Raw genomic sequence first — 18,994 nt, 5'->3', positions numbered from 1 at the left:
TGGAGCAGAGTGGCCAGCGGCGCGTGGCTGGTGCTGGGAAGGGTGAGCGGGGCCTGGCTTTCCCTGTCCCGAGCTCCGGTCGCGATTTGGGCCGCACCACCCCCTCGAACGCCCTCCCTCCCGCTGCGCAGGAGGGTGGTGTCTGTCTGAGAGCCTCCAAAGGCCGGAGTTCCAGAGGATCCAGGCCCCGCCAGGCTGCACCCAACCCCTCTCTTAGCTGGACCAGAGTGGGATGGGCGCCGGGGGCTTCCCGGACACCGCCGGCCCGGATCCTCTTCCGGAGTCGGGAGCCCAGGCTGCAGGGTCCGAGGCGCCAGGGGCTGCCCTCCCCGGGGTCGCGGCGTCGGAGCCCGGGTCTCCGCTCAGTCCTCCCTGGCGGGGGCCCGGCAGCTCCCCGCGGCTAAGGTCGCCGGGCCCGCTGTGCGCGCCACCCGGGGAGAAAGGCCCGGAGCCGGGAGGCTGGCGCTGGGAGGAGGATGGAGACTCTCCAAACCCCCACCCCCGCGCCAATGGCGGCAGGAGCGGCGCGATCGCCTGACCGAGCGAGGCCCGAGGCCTGGGACGGCCTCTGCGCGGCGGCGGGAGCCTCCCGAGGCCGCAGGGGGAGGTTGGCGCGGGGAAGGCCGGAGGCTGGGGAACCCAGGGCGGCCTGACCCTGGGGAGAGGGGGTTCGGTGCGCGCTCAGCGTCACGGCGCCCTGGTGCCGGGATCCGAGCAAAGGCGCCCAAACAGCCAGGAGACCAGTCACCCCAGGCCTGGGTGTGAGCGTGTGTTTGTGAGCAGGAAGGGGGTTGGGGAGCGCGTGTCCCAAACCGCACCCCCCTCTCTTCCCAGCCCCCCAAAGAAAAGGTTAGGGCTCCTCTCTGCGCGGATCCACGGGCGCTCCAGGCAGCCCGGTCCCGCCGACCACACCGGGGAGCAGGGAGCGGCGCGCCGCGGGGACCCGGGCCGGACGGAGGGTCCCCCGCGGCTTTGCGGGGCGCAGCGCTCAGCCCAGCATGGCCCTCGGCGCCCACCGGGCCGCCCCCGCGAGGCCGAGAGGGACGGCCAGGACCCTGCCGGGGTGGAGTTGGAAGGGGCTTCCGGGTCCCCTGCCCCGGCGCCCTCTCCTGCGGCCCAGACCCGGACAGAGCACCGGCCGCAGAGGGATCGGGACGCGGAAGGACAGCCTCGGCGCCGGCGAGCCGGGGGTCCGGGCTCCGGAGAGGAAAGAGCCGGGGGAGGGGAGGTGCTGGGTGGAAGGGGGTGTCTGGGGGGATCGGCTGGCGGCCATCTCTGGCCCTGGGCAGCCAGAAGAGGAAAGGGACAGCAAGATCACTTTCCCCCTGAGAGATGGCAGGGTTTCGGCGCGCTCTCCCGAACCCCGTTAACCCCGGGAAACAAGTTCCCGAGGCTCCGGTCCCCCAGCCCGTCCCGGCCGCGGCCCGGACCCGAGAAGCTTGGGGAGCAAAGAGGGGACCGAGGGCCGAGCACCGCACCTCCCCTGCGTCCGGACTCCGGGCGAGTCGTGGCCTGCGGTGCTCTCTGTTCAAAACGAAACCCCAAGTCCTAAAAAGCTCAAGAGGAAAGGTTTAAAAAATCATTTTCTTTCACTTTTAATAAGCAGGCTGCTAGGAGAAAAAGAGGAAAACGAAACGAGCGATATAGCTAAGGACAAGATATTTTCAGGTGGTTAAGTCCCTTCTTGAAAAACATTTTTCCCTAAGACCGAGCCCTCCGCGGGCCAGCCCTTCCGAAGCCTTTGCCTCTCCCGGAAAATCGCAGCAGAACAATCGAAACCGCGCGGTCCTGGGCAGGGTGGGCACGAGGCCCAGGGAGCCCACCGTGGCTGCCTTTGCTCTTCTTTCTCTTTCACCAAAAACATAAAAATAAAAATAAAAAAGATAAGAAGTAAAACCTTTTAATACATCAAATATACGGAATTTTAATCTTTAAAGCGATACATTGTCTATTATTTTAGTACATGACGTAAACCTTACTTGTCCCCTTTTCAGCGGGTGTACTTAAAAATTAAAAATAGTTAAGTGTTCCTTTTAAAGAACAAAATAAGGCAAATGAGGTTTTGGAATAGAATTGTTTTTCCTTTTTTTTTGTTGTTTTCTTCCAGAATACATACAAAAAAATACCCATTCTCTTCCAATGGTATACACCTTAAAAATAATTGCAATTTGAAATCAGAGCTGACAAATCGTGACTTGTTTTGTTTTCGTTTTTTCATTTTTTTTGTAACAAACATGCATGTAAGTTGTGTGTTTCAATCAGACATTAAATAAGAACGTACAATACAATCATAGCAATTTCAAAGTAACATTAAAGAGAAGACCTCTAGTTGTGGTGGTTTTTGTGTTTATTTATAATCTACAAGGGTCGGGAGGGTTCGTTTTTTTTCATTTTTAAATCCCCCTCTTCCTTTCTCATTTCCCCCCTCTTCCTTTTTTTAATTTTTATTTATTTTTTTATCTACGGAGCTCGAACTAAATAATGCACTTTAGAACCATGGGTCCGCTTGGAGCTAACATAAATAAATACCAGTGTCCACCGATGCAAGTCCTCCGATGAACACTTTCTCAATTATTTTTTTCCTTCTTTTTTCTATAAAAAGTCAAATGATATTTTTTTTTCTCCAACTTTTATAAAGTTTGGGTGGGAAGGGGAGGCAGGGAGCAGACAGATACGGGTGGGCGTCTCTATAGTGTTTCCTTTCCCGGCCCGGGTCATCCCCACACGCGAGGGTGACAGTAGCTTCTCCCCCGGTTGGTTCCCGCCCCTCCCGGGGCTCCTCCCCTCCCCCCAGCTCCTTCCTTTCTCTCCGGTGGTGCTCGCCCCGCGCCCCCCTCACTGGTAGCCCAGCGCCGAGGCGGTGGTCAGTCTCTGTCCGTAGAGGGCGTAGGGGGAGTAGTAGGGTCCGGTGGCCGCGGGCACGGGCACGGGCGCGCCGGGGGTGGGCAGCGGGCTCTTGGAGTAGGGGTGGTATCGGCTGCTGAGTCCCAGCGCGTGGTGCGGGCTGCGCAGCGCCAGCGCCCCCGGGCTGCCCGGCGCCCCAGACGACGTGGGGATGTGCATGTGGCAGGCCATGGCGGCCGCCGCGGCGCTGGCCAGCGAGGACGAGCTGGGGTAGCCCGACAGCAGTTTGTCCGTCCCCGGGAAGGCCGTGTGGGTCCGCAAGTGGCTCAGCAGCTCTTCGGACGTGGCGAAGCGCTTGTCGCACGGCCCGTTCGCCGACACCCAGTTGCAGATGTGGGGCAGTGGGTCGTTGGGGAGCATGAAGCCGTAGGGGTAGAGGGGGTGGCCGGCCAGGGAGGGCGGCGTGGCCCCGGCGGCCGTCAGCGACGAGTGCACGCCGTGCAGCGGGTGCGCGGGGTACACCAGCGGGTACCCGGACTTGAGCGCCGCCGCCGCGGCCGCCGGGTCGTGGGCGCACGAAGCGCTGGCGGCCGCGGCCCCCGCCAGGTGGCTGGCGCAGTGGTAGCTCAGGCAGTATGGGTCCCGGCACAGGCTGGCCGTCATCACCGAGGGCGGCGACGCCCCGGCCAGGGGGCTGGAGCCCGCCGGCTTGCTGCAGCCCAGGGAGCCCGCCGCGGCCGCCGCCAGCTGCGCGCCCACCAGGCTGCCCGGCTTGGTGGGGTCCAGGGCCACGCCGTGCGGCAGGAACTGGGGCGGGTAGCCGGCGTAGGCCCCCGCCAGGCTGCCCGGGTAGGTCATGCCCGCGGGAGGCAGCGGGAACACCGTCTGGCCCGGCTTGTAGGGCGACACTGGGGCCACCAGCCCGGAGCTCAGCACCGAGGAGGCGGCGGGCGCGCTGGGGCCCGAGCCGGAGCTGGAGCCGGACGAGCCGCCGCCGCAGTCCGAGCCCAGAGCCTTGCCCCCGGGGCCCCCGTCTGGGTGCTGGTTCACGTCCACGTTCATCCCGCCGCCGCCGCCGCCGCAGCTAATCCGGCCGTGAGCCGCCAGCCCGGCGGGCGCCCCTTCGGCCGAGGCGCCCCCGGAGCCCTTGCCGCCGCCTCCTCCGCCGCCGCCCGCGTCCGGGTCCTTCTTGTCCAAGTCCTTGCCCTCCGGGCCGCCCCCGGCCGAAGGCAACATGCCTCCCGGCGAGCAGGCCGAGGCGCTGGAGCTGGGGCTGCCTGTCCTGGGCGTGAACGGCTGGCAGGTGGCGCTCGGGACTCGGAATCCGGACTTCTCCGCCGACACCCCCCCGCCGCCGCCGCCGCCCCCGCCGCCGCCGCCTCCCGGCTCCTTCTTATCCGAGCCGGGCTTGGAGTACGGCTTGAAGCTCGACTTGTCCTCCACGCCGATGTCGCTCAGCTTGAGGGGCCCCGGCTTGCCGTCCTTGTCGCTCCCGGCGCCGCCGGCACCGCCCGCGCCGCCCCCGGTGGAGGCGACGGAGGAGAGTTTGGAGGAGGGCGAGGGGTCGGGCTTCCCGATCTGTGAGCAGGTCTGCGCCAGCAGCGCCAGCGGGCTCTTCTTCGCATCCAGCTGCGGGGTCATTGGGGGGTGGGGTGAGGTGGGGGGGGGGCACAAAAAGAAAGAAGGGGAGATCCTTTAGAACCCTGGCTTCTAGGATCCAAACGCCCCTCCACTACCGCCGCCACCGCCGCCGCGAAGATCCTCCTAACCCGGAGGCTCAATGCCAGGCGGCATCCCCTGCACACACACACACACACACACCCACACACACTGTACACACACACACACACACACACACACACACACACGCACACACTCGTCCTTGAGAAAGGTAGCAGACACCCCTCTCCCCCAAACTGGGCCTTCCATGCCCTTGCTAAGCGCTAAACTGGGTGTGTTTGTTTGTTTGTTTGTTTGTTTTAAATCCACTAAATGTTTTGGTTTCTGACTCCCAGACCCAGAACTGTACGTCCCCCTACCCTCACCCCATCCCTAATTCTCCAGAGTAAGGGCTCAGGAGGTTTGCGCCCCAGAAGCTGTGTACCAGCTTCAGGGGAACCTGAGGACTGCGACTTCAGAGCCCTATTTTGGGCTCCCGTCCGTTGTCTGGGCAGAAAGCGGGCCTGGGTCGGGCTAGGCGCTTCCATCTCAAAGGGAAGAACAAGTTTGGGTGCCTTGCCCGCTCACAGTCACACCCCAGGTTACCTCCGCCCTAGTTTGAAGGTGCGGGAGCCCTCTTCTCTCTTCCCACCCGGGAGCTGAATCACTTCGACCCCCACCCCTTACACCCCCAACTTGCACGCCCCAGATCCCAAGAGAAATTCCGTGATGCGAAAGCCAGGATGGTGGTCACCGTCCCAGCGCGATCCCGGGGAGAGGGTCCTTACCTCGATGGGGCTGACGGGCGTGGAGGGCAGGGGCTGCAGGTACTCGGGGTGCAAAATGTGGCCAGTCCTTGCGGTCAGCATCTTCAGCACCTTGATGGGCAGCCGGTTGGCCTGGCGGAGAGGGTCCGAAGGGGGCACAGCGTGCACAAAAGGTTTGGTGCTGCCGGCCGGGGACGAGCCGGGGCCGGGGCCGCAGCTATTTCCAGAGAGCGCGCTGGTCCAGGCCGGGTCCGCGCCGCCGCCGCCGCTGTGCTTACTGTTTCTCAGGGCAGAAAGCGAGGGCGCTGTGCTCATGACCCTCCCGCGCGCATGGGAGCAGCGGGGGGCGGGCTCCGGGAGGCGCGGGGCGGGCTCGGGGCTGCGCGCTCGCCCGGGGAGCGGGAGCCGCAGCAGCGGGAGGAGGAGGAGGAGGAGCTGGCGCGGCGGCCACCAGCGCCCAGCGCGCTGCCTTCTCCGCTGCCGCCGGAGCCAGAAGCGAATAATCCCGGGCGGCTGGCAGCGGAGCCGTGGCCGATCGGCTGGAGCCGGCGGGACTGCAGGACCGCCGGGGGGCTCGCCGTGTCCGCCCCGGGCTGTGCCCCTGCGCTGCGCGCTCGCGGCCCGGCGTGGGCGCTGCTCTCTGCGGTGTGTGCGAGCCGCCGCCTGTCCAGCCGGGGCTCTGGCGAGGAAACTCACTTCCAAAGCAGCTGCACCGAGGGGGAGATGAAAGCCTTTGCCGCCTTCCAATCAAATGGGAGCCCGAGGTGATTGGAGGGTCAAGGGGATGTGACGCGTCCCGCGCCGCCGCCGCCGCCGCCGCGGCCCGGACTCCCAGCGCCGGTTTTAATGGGCAGCTCCCAGCTCGCCGCCCCCAGCCCCCCACCTCCGCCGCTAGTCCCCTCCCTCGATTTCGATCCGAAGGGTAGCTGGACTTTTATTATTCTACGTTTGCTATCTGCCGCCTCCCTCTTTTTTTTCTCCCCTCTTCCTGTCGTCCTTCCTTTTTTCCCAGCTCGAAAATAAACTGAAACCTTTTGCAGGAAGGTGCATGTGACGAACGGACGGAGGTGGTGGCGTTGGATCGGAGCACCGGCAGACGCTGGACCAACAGCCGGACTGTCAGTGCCAGGGGCGCCCAGGGGCCTCGAACACCAAATAGCCTCTCCTCCTGTGTAATGGAAATGTCTCTCGCGGCGCGGCCAGGGTAAGGAAGGGTTGGGGAGCGGGCTGCTGGAGGAAGTCCGCCCGCCCGATTTGATTTCCCGGGATTCGGCGGCGGAGAAACCAGAAGCTCGGTGGGCAGCGGCGGCGGTTTGTCTCGGAGTTGTGCGCCGGGCTCCCCGCCCTCCGCGGCCACGTGACGCCCGGGGACTCGCAGATTGGGGCAGGGCCCGGGGTCACATGGTTCCTCTGTTTCACACTCAGCCCCCACTTCTTACTCTGCCCTGCCACCCTCTCCTCTCTCTCCTACCCGGCCCCCCCTTCTCCCCCGCCAAGTTCTCTGGGCATCTCCACCCCTCCATCAATTGTCAATGTTCCTCGACCGCAATCAATCAGTTATTTGTCAGCTCTTGTCAATCCGCCCGTGATTTATGTCAGCTTTTGTTGCTGATTACAAGGCGGGTGCGACTGGAAGGGGAAAAAAGAAGGGAGAGAGAGAAAGAGACGGAGAGGAAGGAAGAGATCCAGGGGAAGCCGGAGGAGGAGGAGGAAAGGGGAGCAGCCTCCGGGGACGAGAGGGGATGGGGGCTCTGAGGAAAGAGAAGGAAAGAGGGGAGGGAGGCGCTTGGCGGCAGGAAAGATGAACAGGGAGGGGAAAGTGCGCAGGTGCGGCCAGGCAGGGTGCGGAGAGGGATGTGAGGCCCGGGGCACGCGCCTCACCCCTCCGGCTGTCAGAGGCAGACACACTCCCTCCCCACGTTTGGGGACTTGGGTCTGTTGGGGCCTCGGAGTTCGGAGCGGCTTCTGGTACCCGACGGGCAGCGGGGATATCTGAGATCCGAGATTTTTTTTCCCTCTCTCTCTCTCCCCTGGAATATCCATTCCCTGGGGGGCACGCAGTGTGCGGGTGCCAGGCTGCTAGCCTGCTGCGGACCATCCCACCCTCCGTAGGGCCCTGATCCCAAACGGGGCGACTTCTTCCTAAGCCCCCATCACCAGTGTGACCTGGAGTCCCGGCGGTCCATGGTGGGGTAGCCCTCTCAATTCTTTGAACCCCGAGGTGGGGGAGTAGGGGTGGTGGTTAGGGCTGAAAGGCTGCGAGGAAGAGGCCTGGCCATGGGTGTATCAGGGAGGGAGACTCTGGCCGCTTCCCCAATCCTTCTCCACTGCGCTCCATGCTAGCGGGCTTGGCAGCGGGGTTACTCCGAATCCGTGGACCGCGTAGCCGGCACTGCCCTGCGCTGGGGGAGCAGAGGGAAGGAGCGAAGGAGCGAAGAGGGCGGGGAGGCCGCCTGTGGGAACGCGGGCTCTTCCGGGGAAGCGGAGCAGAGCTGCTGCGTTCCCCTCGATTTGCATCGTCACTCGGCTGTTTGGGAGCAAGAGGGGAGGCGCTGTGCGTGTGTCCGTGTACCTGGTTCTGCGTACACGCGTGTGTGTGCATGACTGTGCCGCCGGGTGCGTTGTCAGGGCTTTGATCGCATCTGGATCGAGTCCGGGGGTCACCTTCAGAAAGTCGCAGATATTGGAAAGGGGGTCGGGGGCGGGAGGAGAACCCCCTACCCTTCCGCGGAAGGACTTGGAAGATTTTGAGTCTCCCCCCCTTTTCCGCCCCGACTCTTCTTTTGTTGTCAATCCTTTTGATACATGGCGGGGCCGGGAGCGCAGGGAGCCGGGCGGTCCCAAGAGGGGGGGCGGAGGCCGGGCGGACGCCGGGGTCCCCCGCGCTCTCAGGGCGGGTAGAGTCCCGCACACTCTCGGGGCGGGTTTCGGACCTGCCCTCCGCGGCGCTCGCCCCCTCCTCTGTACCCATCCCGTTCCCCTCTTCCCCCCGTTTTTGCCTCTGCCTCCCACTCCGAACAGGTACTTTTCGGGGTGAGTTTGAGAATTTTGTTGTAGGCTTTCTTTTTCTGCGTTTTTAATCTTATCCCTTGATTCTTCAGGTTGGCAAACTCCATGGGATGGCAACTTGGCTAAAGATACTTTGAAGAGGCGAGTGAGGTGGAGTGTGTTTGTTGGTGTGAGTATGTGCGTGCGTGAGGGTGTAAGGACACACCTGCGTTCAGGGGGGTTGGAGGGTCTGTCTTCGAGCACCGAGGAAGCGAGTTGGGGGGCGGGCGGCAAGACTGGGAAGGTTGTCTTGATCACCTTTGGGGAGCAAGTCCCAGTTGGTCCCAAACTGCCTGGGAAGAGCAGTGCTTTGTGAAGTCGCCGTGTCCTTCGGGGCGGGTGTGTGCGTGTCTGTGCCGCTGAGTGCAAGGCTGTCGAGGTGCCAGCCTGGATCCGCTGTGGAGCTCCCAGCCGGGTGTCCCAGGCCTCCCCTCCGGGCCCAGACACTGAGTGCTAAGGGCGGTGGCCATAGCTGGAAGGGAACACGGGAGTGCCTACCCCCCTCCATTCAGTTCCTTCCCTCTTCTGGAACTGGGTGCGGCAGCCCCCGGCACCCAGAGCTTGGGAAACCAGAGGGTGGCCCCTGGGTCCCTCGGAGCGGGTCACCCTTCCACAGGCCTGCAGGTCCGTGCGCACTCACCCTTCCCCAAACCCAGGCGGCTGGGTTCCCCAAACCCAGGCCTTCGCTGAGCTCTCAGGAGGATCTGAGCAGGGCTTTGGGGGGATCTGAGCAGGCTCCTCTCGCCCGGAGGCCCAATCCTCCTAGGCCAGCGGGCCCGTGGGGGTTTATTAATTACTCGGCGCTAGGCCTAATGCCTCCACCCCCAGCGGCGATTGGCGTGGATGTCCTGTGGATTTTATTTGCACACAATGGAAATGATTTGTCTCCTCTGAAAAAGGAGTGGGCATGGCAGATACCCGAGGAGAGGGGGGCGGGAGGAGAAAGAAGGAGAGAGAGTGGAGGCAAAAAAAGTTTGAAAATGCCTTGAACTATTCACTGTCGAGATGGCTAATCAGTATTGAGGCCGGAGGGCAGGCGGGCCGCCTTTCACTGCGGCTTCCCTTTCATCTCGGGCTCGGCGGAGGCGCTCAATTAAAAGCCTATCAGTTTGTAAGTAAATCAACGCCTATCAGAGTTGTCACATCAAACAAAACGATTATTATTGCAGCCCGCCTCCCCTATTAATCTCCCTCGAAGATAATCCGCCTGACAGGTCAGGCCCGGCGAGCTGGAAAGCCCGGCCCAGAGCGCCCAAAGAGTCCCGGACCGGCGCCCCCCCCCCCCCCCCAAGCAGGGCCCTGCCCTGTGGTCCCGGAGGAGGGGGGAGAGAAGGGAGCGCGTGGAGGCCAAGGGACTCAGGGCTGACCCTCCAGACCATGAGCGGGGCCTAGATTCCAGGGCTGGTAGGGGGAGGTTCCGGTGGCCTTTCCTCTTCTGGAGAACTTGAAGGTACCCACCTTGCCGAAACCAAAGCCTGTCCGGTTCCCCAGTCTCCACAGGGCCTGAACTCTTCTCCGTTCTCCTCCCCTGGCTTTCTCCCCCTTACCCCCCCCCAATCTTCTCTCTCTCTCTCTCTCTCTCTCTCTCTCTCTCTCTCTCTCTCTCTCTCCTCTCCTCTCCTCTCCTCCCTCTCCTCTCCTCTCCTCTCCTCTCCTCTCCTCTCCTCTCCCTAATCTCTCCTTCTCTTCCCCGCTGCTTCCTTTTTCCCTGCCAAGGAATATTTCCTATCCTCTCCCTCTTCTAGGTATGCAGTCCCACTCTCTGGAGAAGGGCCTTCTCAGGGCCCGGGTTCTTCCTCTGAGCCAGGGCTGCCTCACGAGAGTGTGCAATTTCCAGGAACTCGTGACCAACTCCTTTCTAATTTTCCCTCAAACAGGGGCTCTCAAGAAGTCTGTGTCTGTTTAAGGGTTGGTTGCATTTGGAGGGGTGAGAAAATAAAGACCAGGGCAGTGACTTGGGTGGACAAAGTTGCGAGCACCCCATTCATTGTGGAATTAGAATCTGGTCTTGGAAATGTCACTGCTGCAATGACTCTGGCCTCGCTGACGGCATTGCCTGGGCTGTTGCAAATACTCGGAGACCCACCAGGCATCTGGCCTCGGCACCGATGGGATCGTGTGCAGGGGTACCTAGCATGTCAGAAGTAAATACACCCAGACAACTGCTTCTGTGGCTTCACACTGGCCCTTGGGGGCCAGGTGGTCTTGGTAACCTCCTGGGAGTGAGATCATGGCCTTCCTTCAGGTGTTCTCTGGCTTTTCTCTCTGCGACCCCCCTCCCCTTTCCACAGGCTAGCTCCAAATCCATGGGCCCCAAAGGCCACTGCCCTAGCCCAGTGGAACTAGAATTCAGAGGTGGTTCAAATATTTTGAGGGGGAAGGGCTGCCCATAGGCCCCCAGGCCCTGCTATCCTAAAAGCCAGGTTCCGGAGCCCAAGGAAGGCTCCCTCACTGCTCATGAATCTGGGAACCCCACTTCGCTGTCCCACGGCGGGACAGTACAGGTGGTCTGGGCCCAGCTTCTCCCATCAGTCATATGGGAGTGGAGTCTGAGCCCCCCTCGGGGGGCTGGGCGCCAGAGATGCAGGACCCGTGACCCCCAACCCCCGGTTTCCGAAGCCCCTCAATTTGTGTGTATTCTCCACAGCCGACCTGGTAGGAATATTTATTTCTATCCACACAAATATCGTAGGGATGCAATGGCCCAGTTACCTGCGCGCCTGTTTTTCTTAAATGTATCTTACCTCTGTCATGCCACAAATGTTTAAGGAGGTACACATACTGCACCCCTCGATGATGTGGAACTCACTCTGGCTATAGGCGATATTGGGCGGTGTGGTTATCTGGACATAAATATTATCTCAAGCCTAGATTACGCCCAGGCAGGGGCTGTAAAAAGACCCTTGCTGTAGAATTTTCCCAACGTAACTGCATGTGCACACACTGAGAATTTAATAATATTTTACATCCCTCCAAAGATCTAAATATTCAGATGTTATGTTACATGCCCTTGAGCCAGGAGCAATTTTCCGCTCACCCTGGACATGAAGCTGTTTGTGTAATTTTCATCTCCCTGCACTACACATGAATCTTGATCCAATAAATTCCACCTTGTCATTTTTTAGAATCGATGGGATTTCTCTGGCTGCGGTGTGCACACTGCCTCTATCCGAATAAATCCAGCTCGCTGCCAGCGGGCAGGCGACGCCTCCCGGTTCTCCTGTCTGCAGACGCACCGGCCTGCAACGCGACACAAGGTGGCCTCCCGTGCTCGCCAGGCGGCAGGTGGGGGGGGGGCTTCCGGGGAGGCTGGACGACCAGCCCCCTCGGGCCAAGGGACCCCTCGCTGCCCCGCCGTGCCTAGCAGCCCCCACTGCTTGTGGATGCTCCGGAAACCCACCAGGCCGAGCCCGCCCGCAGCGAAAACTGAAAGCAAATTCGCCGGCAGAGGAAGCCCGAACTTTCTTAGATGCAAGTTTGCAGCGGAGACTCGGCGGAGGCTGTGGGCTGTCGGCGAAGAGGGCGAGGGGCAGCCTGCAGAGCGCGGGCCCTGGTGCAATGCTAGGGAAGGTGCCTCTCCTTTATTTCTCGCCGACACAGTCGCCAAGGTGCCGCGGACGTCGAGGCTGTGTCGGCGGGGATTGCACCCTGGAGGAGTTAGATGGCTTTCTCAAAGTTGCAGAAAGAGCTTTCGGAGAAGCGTCCGCGCCCAGCTCGGGACCCGTTAGCCTTACCCCAGGCGAAATGGTCAGAAGTCCTCTTGGGGAGGGAGGGGAGAAGGAGACATATGTAAAACTCTAAACAATAAAAAAAAAAAGTACAAAAAATAAATCATCTGCCCAGCTCGCTCCCCTCACCTCGAGACCGAGAGTAAGTAACCTCCCGTTGCCTCTGCACCGCTAACTTCCCAACTCGGCTGCGGTCGGCGGGCGGGGCTGGGGCGCAGAGCGGAGCCCCAAGACGGGCTTGCTCAGAGGTGAAAGGACGAGCGAGGTTCCCGCTCCCACGGGCTGCCCAGACCATCACCGCCTCCCTCCTGACTCCCTGGAGCGAGCCCTTCCCTCCGTGGGAGCAGCTGTGGGAGGGTGGGGGGCTGGCCGGGAGCACAGTGCACGCAGGTGGGGGGCTGGGGCTGAGGGGCTGGGGAGTAGGGGCGGCCGCCCATCTCTCCGCGGGGCCTGTCGCCGGGCCGGCCGCGGCGGGTGAGTGATGAGGGCAGAGAAGGGCGCCCATAAATCGCGGGTGTCAGGGCGAAAAACTCTCTTTATTGTCTGCGTGATGGATGGGCCCGGGGACGAGACACCAAATACTTCGTATCGCCTTTAAATGGGAACACATTTTCCGCGGCCATAATTCATGTTTTTTAAATAGAAAGTTTGAAATGTTGCCTATATTTCACCGGCCCTGACATATTTATGAATCGCTCCCTGCATGCAAATATCATTATTTAAAGCGCCGGGGAGAGCTCGGGGGAGGGGAGGAGGCGCGGCCCCCGGGGTGTAGGAGTGGTGAACCGGAGAAATGCGGCTGGAGGGGGGCTGGCTTCTCCCTAAAGTGAGCACAATGAGGCGCGAAGGAAAGCCGTGTCCCGGAGCCGAACGCACCCGGCACTATCCCCGCCCGCGCCGGACCCCGATGGAGAGCCGCTCCGGGAAGTTCGCGCGGCTCGGGGACCAGGACCGGCCTCGGACGGCCGCCGGGAGACCCAGGGGCGTTCGGCGTCCCTCTCCCAGGCCCTGATCCAAGCCGAAGCCACCTTTTCCAAGAAAGAAAGAAACAAACAATAAAATAAAAATAATTTAACCAATGCAAATAACAACAAATCCAACATGTTTCGTATTCTCTGCCATTGCATCGATGTTTATTGATTTTTTTCATTCTGCAAACATGAGATTGTGCGCGCCCGGGCGGGGCGACCGTGAGACCCCAGTCACCACAGGGAGTGGATGGGGGGTGGGTGTGGGTAACCCTCCGGTGCTGCGGCCCCGGACCGCCCCACCCAACTAGCTCACTGCCTCTCAGGCACCACGGAGCCTGCGCAAGACGCGGGATCCGGATAGACCCGGCCCCCAAGGTTGTGGGGGGCTTTAGTCTCGCCCCCTGCGCCTCTCCTCTGCTCGGCGGCGCTCCAGGGGTCTGCGCCTGCCCCCTCTCCCCGTAGCTCCACTGTCAATACAATCGCTTTGCAAACAAGCCGGGCGCGTGTCTCAGCCTCTCTCCCCCGCCGGGGAGGCACCCACACCTGCGCCCTCCTCACTAGTGGTCTTTACCTGGGCGGCGCCCCCCATACCTCCCGGCGCCTGCGGCCGCGCCAGGGACTGCGGAATGGAGGGAGGGAGGGGAAGGGGAGGGGCAGAAAGCACCGCCTGAGACAGTCGGATCGCAGACCTGGGGCCTCCTCTTCGGATCAGTTCTTCTTGGGGGTCCTGGCGGAACTTGGTCTAGAAGCCGATTGTTCTGGGAAGAACTGGAGAGTAGCTGGGCCAGGGTACCCCGCTCCGGAGGGCCGGGAAGGCCCAGAGGCACTTCCGCTGGCCCCCGGCGAGGCCCCGCCCCTCCGCCGCGCCGGCCCGCCCTCTGCTCCCTGGGCTCCGCCCCCAGGTCGTTAAGCTCCGCCCCCGGCTCCTTAGGCTCCGCCCCTCGGCGGGGCTGCGGGCTGTCAGGCCACTGCCCGAAGCCTGGCGGAAGACCGAGTTCTCGCGGGAGGGCAGTGGGCAGCTCCTTTTTCTCCCCTGGGGTTCTGTTTTAAGATTTAAATCACAGGAATAGAATCACCAGCAACTTCGGCCCAAACTCGCACGTAACACGTTGTCAAACTCGGGTTTCTTGGGGGTGCTGAGACCTGCGTGGCCCACGGATGGGGCGCTCGGACAGCAGGGAATACATATCCGTGCCCACAGGCCCCACCTGTCTTTTAGGAAGAATGAAAACAAAAACGAACCCTTTTCCAGCCTTCACTTTGTGCCAGAGACTAAAACTGTGTATGAATCATGTCCTCACAGCAACTCTTCCAGGTAAGTACCATGAATGCCCTGTTTCATAAAGAAATTGGAGCGTGGAGAGAAGAGCTTGGCCTTGCCTCACGCCCATCCCATCCATATTCTTATCCCTTCAGATCCCTTGCATCCCAACCCATCACTCTGGGGAAGGTTGCTGGGGGGAGTGTCTGAGGCCAGCTAACCAGCTCCACCAGCAGCTCAGGCCTTGCTCATTGGGAAGAGGACCTGCCCAGGGAGGAGAAAAGTAGAAATGGCTCAACTCAGCCCCTGGGCAGCTCCCAGCCTGGTGGGGAAACCAGACCAAAGAGCTTCCTCCTGTTGTGTCTTTGTGCTTTCTGCCAAAGCCTCAGTGATCTTTTCAAAAAGCACACCAGACCATGTTCCTCTTCTGCTGAACAGCCTCTGGGTTTTCAGTGTTCTTAGGATCAAGCTGAGCCCCTGGCTGGCAGACTCTGAGGCTTGATTTGCCTCAGCTGGCTTTTCTGTCTTTGTCTGTCCCTACTCCCAGTCAACTTGAGCGCCTGCCTCTGCTTACCCAACGCACCATGCCACTCCCACTGCAGGATCTCGCCAGTGCTTTTCCTTCTACCTGGATGACCCCCTGTCCTCTTCACCTGGCTCACCGCTGCTATTTCTTCAGGACTCAGCTTACACACCACTCCCTGCACCTTACTACCTGGTACTGGGTCAGGGCTCCTGTAACCCTCTCTCAGAGCACTTACCACATGGGGATTCTTATATGGCAAGCGTGTCAAACTCAAAGACTAACACGGGCCAAAGAGCTGAGGCATGCGACCGGTGGGTGGAGAGTTTGACATGCTTGTTGAACAGAGTCTATCTCCTCCACTAGATGATAGCTTGAAGAGGTCAGGTTCTGGGGCTATTCCTTCAAGGAATTAATAAAGAAAACAGCTTTCAGATATACTATCAACTGTGCTGAGTGAATGAATAACTTTTGGGGTTCACTTCGCTTTTGGGGGCTACCAGTAACTATTCACTCTGGTTTCACAGCCTAAAATGTTTTCAAATTTTTAAAAATCCTAACCCCAGGATATTTTCTCCATTGATTTTTAGAGAGAGTGGAAGGGAGGGAGGGGGAGAGCGCTAGAGAGAAACATCCACCGGCTGCTTCCCCTATGCACATGACCAAGGATCAAGTCTGAAACCTAGGTACAAGCCGTGTGGACCTGTGAACAGGTCCACAGTCTACCACTGAGCAACACCGGCCAGGGCAAGGTGTTTTCAATTTAACAAGGAAAATAATACAAATCTCATGAAAAAATATTATTTTGAGTCTCTATACTGTAACTATCAAACAAGTCAATGCTCAAGGAAGTTGGAGAAGAGAAATGTCAATGGGTTTCCAGCCATTTAGTCACATTTTCAAAGTGTAAGTTGTGCTGATTGACACAGTATAATGGAACCTGTCCTTCCCCAATGGCCACTCCTCCCACCATTCATGCTATTTGTCCCAAGACTCTTACCTGGTGCCCTCTCCTCTCCCTCACTTCACATACTATTACTAACAGAGTTAAGTTCTTTATTAGCTTCTAGCTGAGCTGCTGCAATAAGAATCTTCTAATTGTTCTGCACATCTTCAACCTTTCTTGCCTCCATTATACATTATTTTACCAGCTTAATTTTCCTGATCACATCATTCCCTTGCTCAGAAGTCCTTAGTGGCTCTTCATAATCTAGTTCTAAACTACTTTTTAAATAGCTGTGAGTAGGATGGCATTCAAAAATTATAAAAGTCAATACCAACTCCCAAAGAGCTCAAAGACACATAAAGAAAAACATTATGATCTTACCCATCTTTTTAATTTCCCACCTAATCTCCTGATATAATCTGTGTTAACAACCTGCCTTTTAACTATTATCCCTTATTTTTTAAAAAATATTTTTATTGATTTCAGAGAGGAAGGGAGAGGGAGAGATAGAAAGATCAACGATGAGAGAGAATCATTGATGGGCTGCCTCCTGCACATCCCCTACTGGGGACTGAGCCTGCAACTTGAGCATGTGCCCTTGACTGAAATCGAATTTAGGCTCTATCCCTTTTTCTATGTTCACCATGATCATATAAACTACACTCATTCATATGAGGCTTTTGTGTTATTGTTTATTTATACAAAATGATTATATTGGAATCCTAGTGATTTTTACTTTTATCTGCCTATCATCAGAATCCCCCTACTGTTAGCTATAATGCAGGTCTTGCTTCTGACTGCCTAAGCTGAAGGGGTCACATTCTCCTTTGCCCTGCCCCTGACAGCTGAGGCTCCAAGAGGAGAGAGAAGATTGGAGCAGGTTGGAAATCTGACTGAGCCGAAGCAGAGACTATGGGAGCCTCTAGGAGCACTGAATCCAAATCAATAGCATTGACTGTCTAGAGGAGGCAGAATGGAGAGGACAGTTGCCATGTCCAGTGGGATAATGACAGCCACTCAGGCAGTGGCCTAACCAGACTGTTGCAGTAACACGAGGAACTGCATCTTCCATTTCTCAGCCACTCGGTTCCTGTCCATTTCCCAAATCTCAGTCTCCAGTCTTCTTACTGATTTTTCTGAGCTTCCTGAAATCTTTCTGATAGATTTCTATTCTGCTTAAAGTAGCCGGAGCTGGGTTCTGTCACTCACAACCAAGCGTATCAATTGATTTGCCATAGCATGGTTCTTCAGGTAGCTTCTAAACAAATTATTTCTTAGTTGGGCTCTGGGTACTGGTGGGGACCCCTGGCTTAATAACTCCAACCCAGCAGGCAATGATTTCAATTAAAAAACAAAAACAAACAAACAAATATACCCAGCTAAATTTAGTGAAGGGAATCAGTCATGTCAAAATGGAGTGAAAGAACATAATGTTCAGATGGTTTTATTAAATGCCTACTGTGTCTTGGACACTGTTCTAGGTAGCTTCACCTCCTTACTTGATTTATTTTTTAACAAAGCCCAGTGAGAAAAGAATGATTACCCCCACCTGGTTCAAGAATGTACAGAATTTCTCCCCTTTACTTTGAACCCTCTCACCCCATAAGTCGTAAGGCACTCAATATGTCTGATTAAGTTTTTAAGGCATCAAAGGGCACTGTCAAGATCGACCACCTTAGGTGACAATCAACTCTGATTCTTCTCGGCAGAGCTTAAGAGCATAAGTGCCCGGTACTTTGGAGTGCTCAGAATCTGTTTGTGGGATGCAATCAGTGGCACAGGAACAGCTCTGGCTCCATTTCCTTGGGAAGAGGGTGGCTTGAAGCATTTGAGGTCTTGCGTATGAGTAGAATCAAGGAAGAGGAAACAGGTTTTTCTTCCACACTGCCCTGCACTCTCCCCAACTCTTGACTTTGGCCTGATGCTTCCGGTCTCTGGGCTCAGTGTTTGTTCTTTTCTCTTTCTTTTTCAGCCTCTATTTCTACGTCTTCCCCTCCTTCCTCCCCTTTTCAAAGCATTAATTAATTAAGGGCATGAATGACAACCTATTTTTATATCTGACAGAATCTACCACATACATCAACAATATTCAATAGACATTGGTTACATGAACCCATTTTCAAAGATTTTTCTGTCCCAGTTTCCACCTTTGCTTCTGTACCTTTCATCTTCTCAGGGACTCTTTCTACCACAGTTCTTTTGCCACACTCTTATATTTGCCAAGTTTCCCTGGAAGAGCCAAAGGCCATGTCCTTACTCCGTCTCCCCTCTTCAGAAGAAAAGGGGAACTTAGTGGATGAAGAGGTGTGGGGTGAGAAGTGGCCTGAAGAACTGGCTGATGTGGTGAGGGAGGGCCTGTCAGGTTCAGGAAGTGCGGGGTTCGGGGAGAGTGTGGTGAGGCTCAGTTCTGTCAGAGGATCAGCATCATCCCCACCTCCATCCCCTTTAAGGACAGTTAGCTAGCAGCTTGTGTGGATTGAGTCCTTTGACAGGGGAGCTCCACAAGCACTTGATGAATGAAGGAGCTACTTCCTGCAGAACCAAAATGCAAAAGGAGTTAATAAACATGCCAAAAATGAGGCCAGAAGTTCTGGGAACCAAATGCAGATTAGCCTCAAATGTCACAAAGATTAGGGGGAAAGGGATATCTAGGAAGAATGGCTTCTACTCCAGGTGCTTCTGCTCCAGCTTCCGTTCTTCTCACCACCACCTAAAAGCCTCCTGAGGTGTCTCCTCCTCGCCCCACTTCCCAAACTCTTGGTTGGACCCTGCATTGCTGCAAACCCTCATGGGCAACCCATCTCCCACTAAAAAATGTTCCATCTGCTGCTCTCCTTTAATCTTCTTACCGTCGGAGTCGAAGTTTACTTTTCACTGTCTCTGAAAACTAGCCACCCAGCCTACTGGGATCTTTCCTCTCGTATCAACACACCTTCCTCAATCCCATCTTTGCTTCTGATGTTCCATCTTTAAAAAAATATATATTTTTTTATTGATTTCAGAGAGGAAATAAGAGAGAGAGAGAGAGAGAGAGAGAGAGAGAGAGAGAGAGAGAGAACATCAATGTTGAGAGAGAATAATTGACCAGCTGCCTCCTGCACACCCCACACTGGGAATTGAGCCTGAAACCTGGGCATGTACTCTCACTGGGAATCGAACCATGACCTCCTGGTTCATAGGTTGATGCTCAAACACTGAGCCACACTGGCCAGGCTGAAGCTCCATCTTGTACCACTCACATCAGGGC

The 18,994-nt window shown here is 57.8% G+C and overlaps 2 protein-coding genes and 1 long non-coding RNA gene across 8 annotated transcripts; 1 reads left to right on the top strand and 2 right to left on the bottom strand.

The window, feature by feature from the left end:
• Positions 1-1,884: 1,884 nt before the first annotated feature.
• On the bottom strand, positions 1,885-5,585 carry ZNF503 (zinc finger protein 503). 2 transcript variants are annotated; one of them, XM_036438150.2, is made up of 2 exons: positions 5,292-5,585; positions 1,885-4,515 (listed from the first exon to the last, which is right to left on the bottom strand). In XM_036438150.2, exons 1-2 carry the CDS (start codon positions 5,583-5,585, stop codon positions 2,836-2,838), a joined length of 1,974 nt encoding a protein of 657 aa, XP_036294043.1. In that variant the 3' UTR covers positions 1,885-2,835. The 2 variants fall into 2 exon arrangements, with proteins under 2 accessions (XP_036294043.1, XP_036294044.1); XM_036438151.2 differs by having other exon boundaries at positions 1,885-4,473.
• A 15-nt stretch (positions 5,586-5,600) lies between these two features.
• On the top strand, positions 5,601-12,115 carry LOC123652360. 5 transcript variants are annotated; one of them, XR_006741656.1, is made up of 3 exons: positions 5,903-6,034; positions 8,372-8,448; positions 11,444-11,585. XR_006741656.1 is itself a non-coding variant. In XM_045581698.1 (3 exons), the coding sequence occupies exons 1-3, from the start codon at positions 7,607-7,609 to the stop codon at positions 12,044-12,046; spliced, it is 960 nt and encodes a 319-aa protein (XP_045437654.1). In that variant the 5' UTR covers positions 7,080-7,606; the 3' UTR covers positions 12,047-12,115. The 5 variants fall into 5 exon arrangements, 2 of the variants coding, with proteins under 2 accessions (XP_045437655.1, XP_045437654.1); XR_006741654.1 differs by lacking the exon at positions 5,903-6,034 and adding an exon at positions 6,232-6,474 and having other exon boundaries at positions 11,444-12,108; XM_045581698.1 differs by lacking the exon at positions 5,903-6,034 and adding an exon at positions 7,080-7,886 and having other exon boundaries at positions 11,444-12,115.
• On the bottom strand, positions 11,387-13,887 carry LOC123652361. Its single transcript, XR_006741657.1, has 3 exons — positions 13,589-13,887; positions 12,923-13,074; positions 11,387-12,115 (listed from the first exon to the last, which is right to left on the bottom strand). It is a non-coding gene; the product is annotated as an uncharacterized LOC123652361 (long non-coding RNA).
• Between the last annotated feature and the right edge of the window lie 5,107 nt (positions 13,888-18,994).

This window comes from Pipistrellus kuhlii, unplaced genomic scaffold (genome assembly GCF_014108245.1).
Source record: "Pipistrellus kuhlii isolate mPipKuh1 unplaced genomic scaffold, mPipKuh1.p scaffold_m20_p_15, whole genome shotgun sequence".
NCBI classification, from domain to species: Eukaryota; Metazoa; Chordata; class Mammalia; order Chiroptera; family Vespertilionidae; genus Pipistrellus; species Pipistrellus kuhlii.
This window is presented reverse-complemented; position numbering and strand designations above follow the sequence as displayed.

Bases quoted from the DNA above. Each gene is read 5' to 3' on its own strand.
- ZNF503 (XM_036438150.2), bottom strand. From the start codon at position 5,585: ATGAGCACAGCGCCCTCGCTTTCTGCCCTGAGAAACAGTAAGCACAGC. The intron at 4,516-5,291 runs GTAAGGACCCTC...TCTTTCTTTTTG, and splicing joins CGCCCGTCAGCCCCATCGAG to TGCCCCCCCCCCACCTCACC.
- LOC123652360 (XM_045581698.1), top strand. From the start codon at position 7,607: ATGCTAGCGGGCTTGGCAGCGGGGTTACTCCGAATCCGTGGACCGCGT. The intron at 7,887-8,371 runs GTGCGTTGTCAG...TTGATTCTTCAG, and splicing joins GTGCATGACTGTGCCGCCGG to GTTGGCAAACTCCATGGGAT. The intron at 8,449-11,443 runs GTGAGTATGTGC...GTCATTTTTTAG, and splicing joins GGTGGAGTGTGTTTGTTGGT to AATCGATGGGATTTCTCTGG.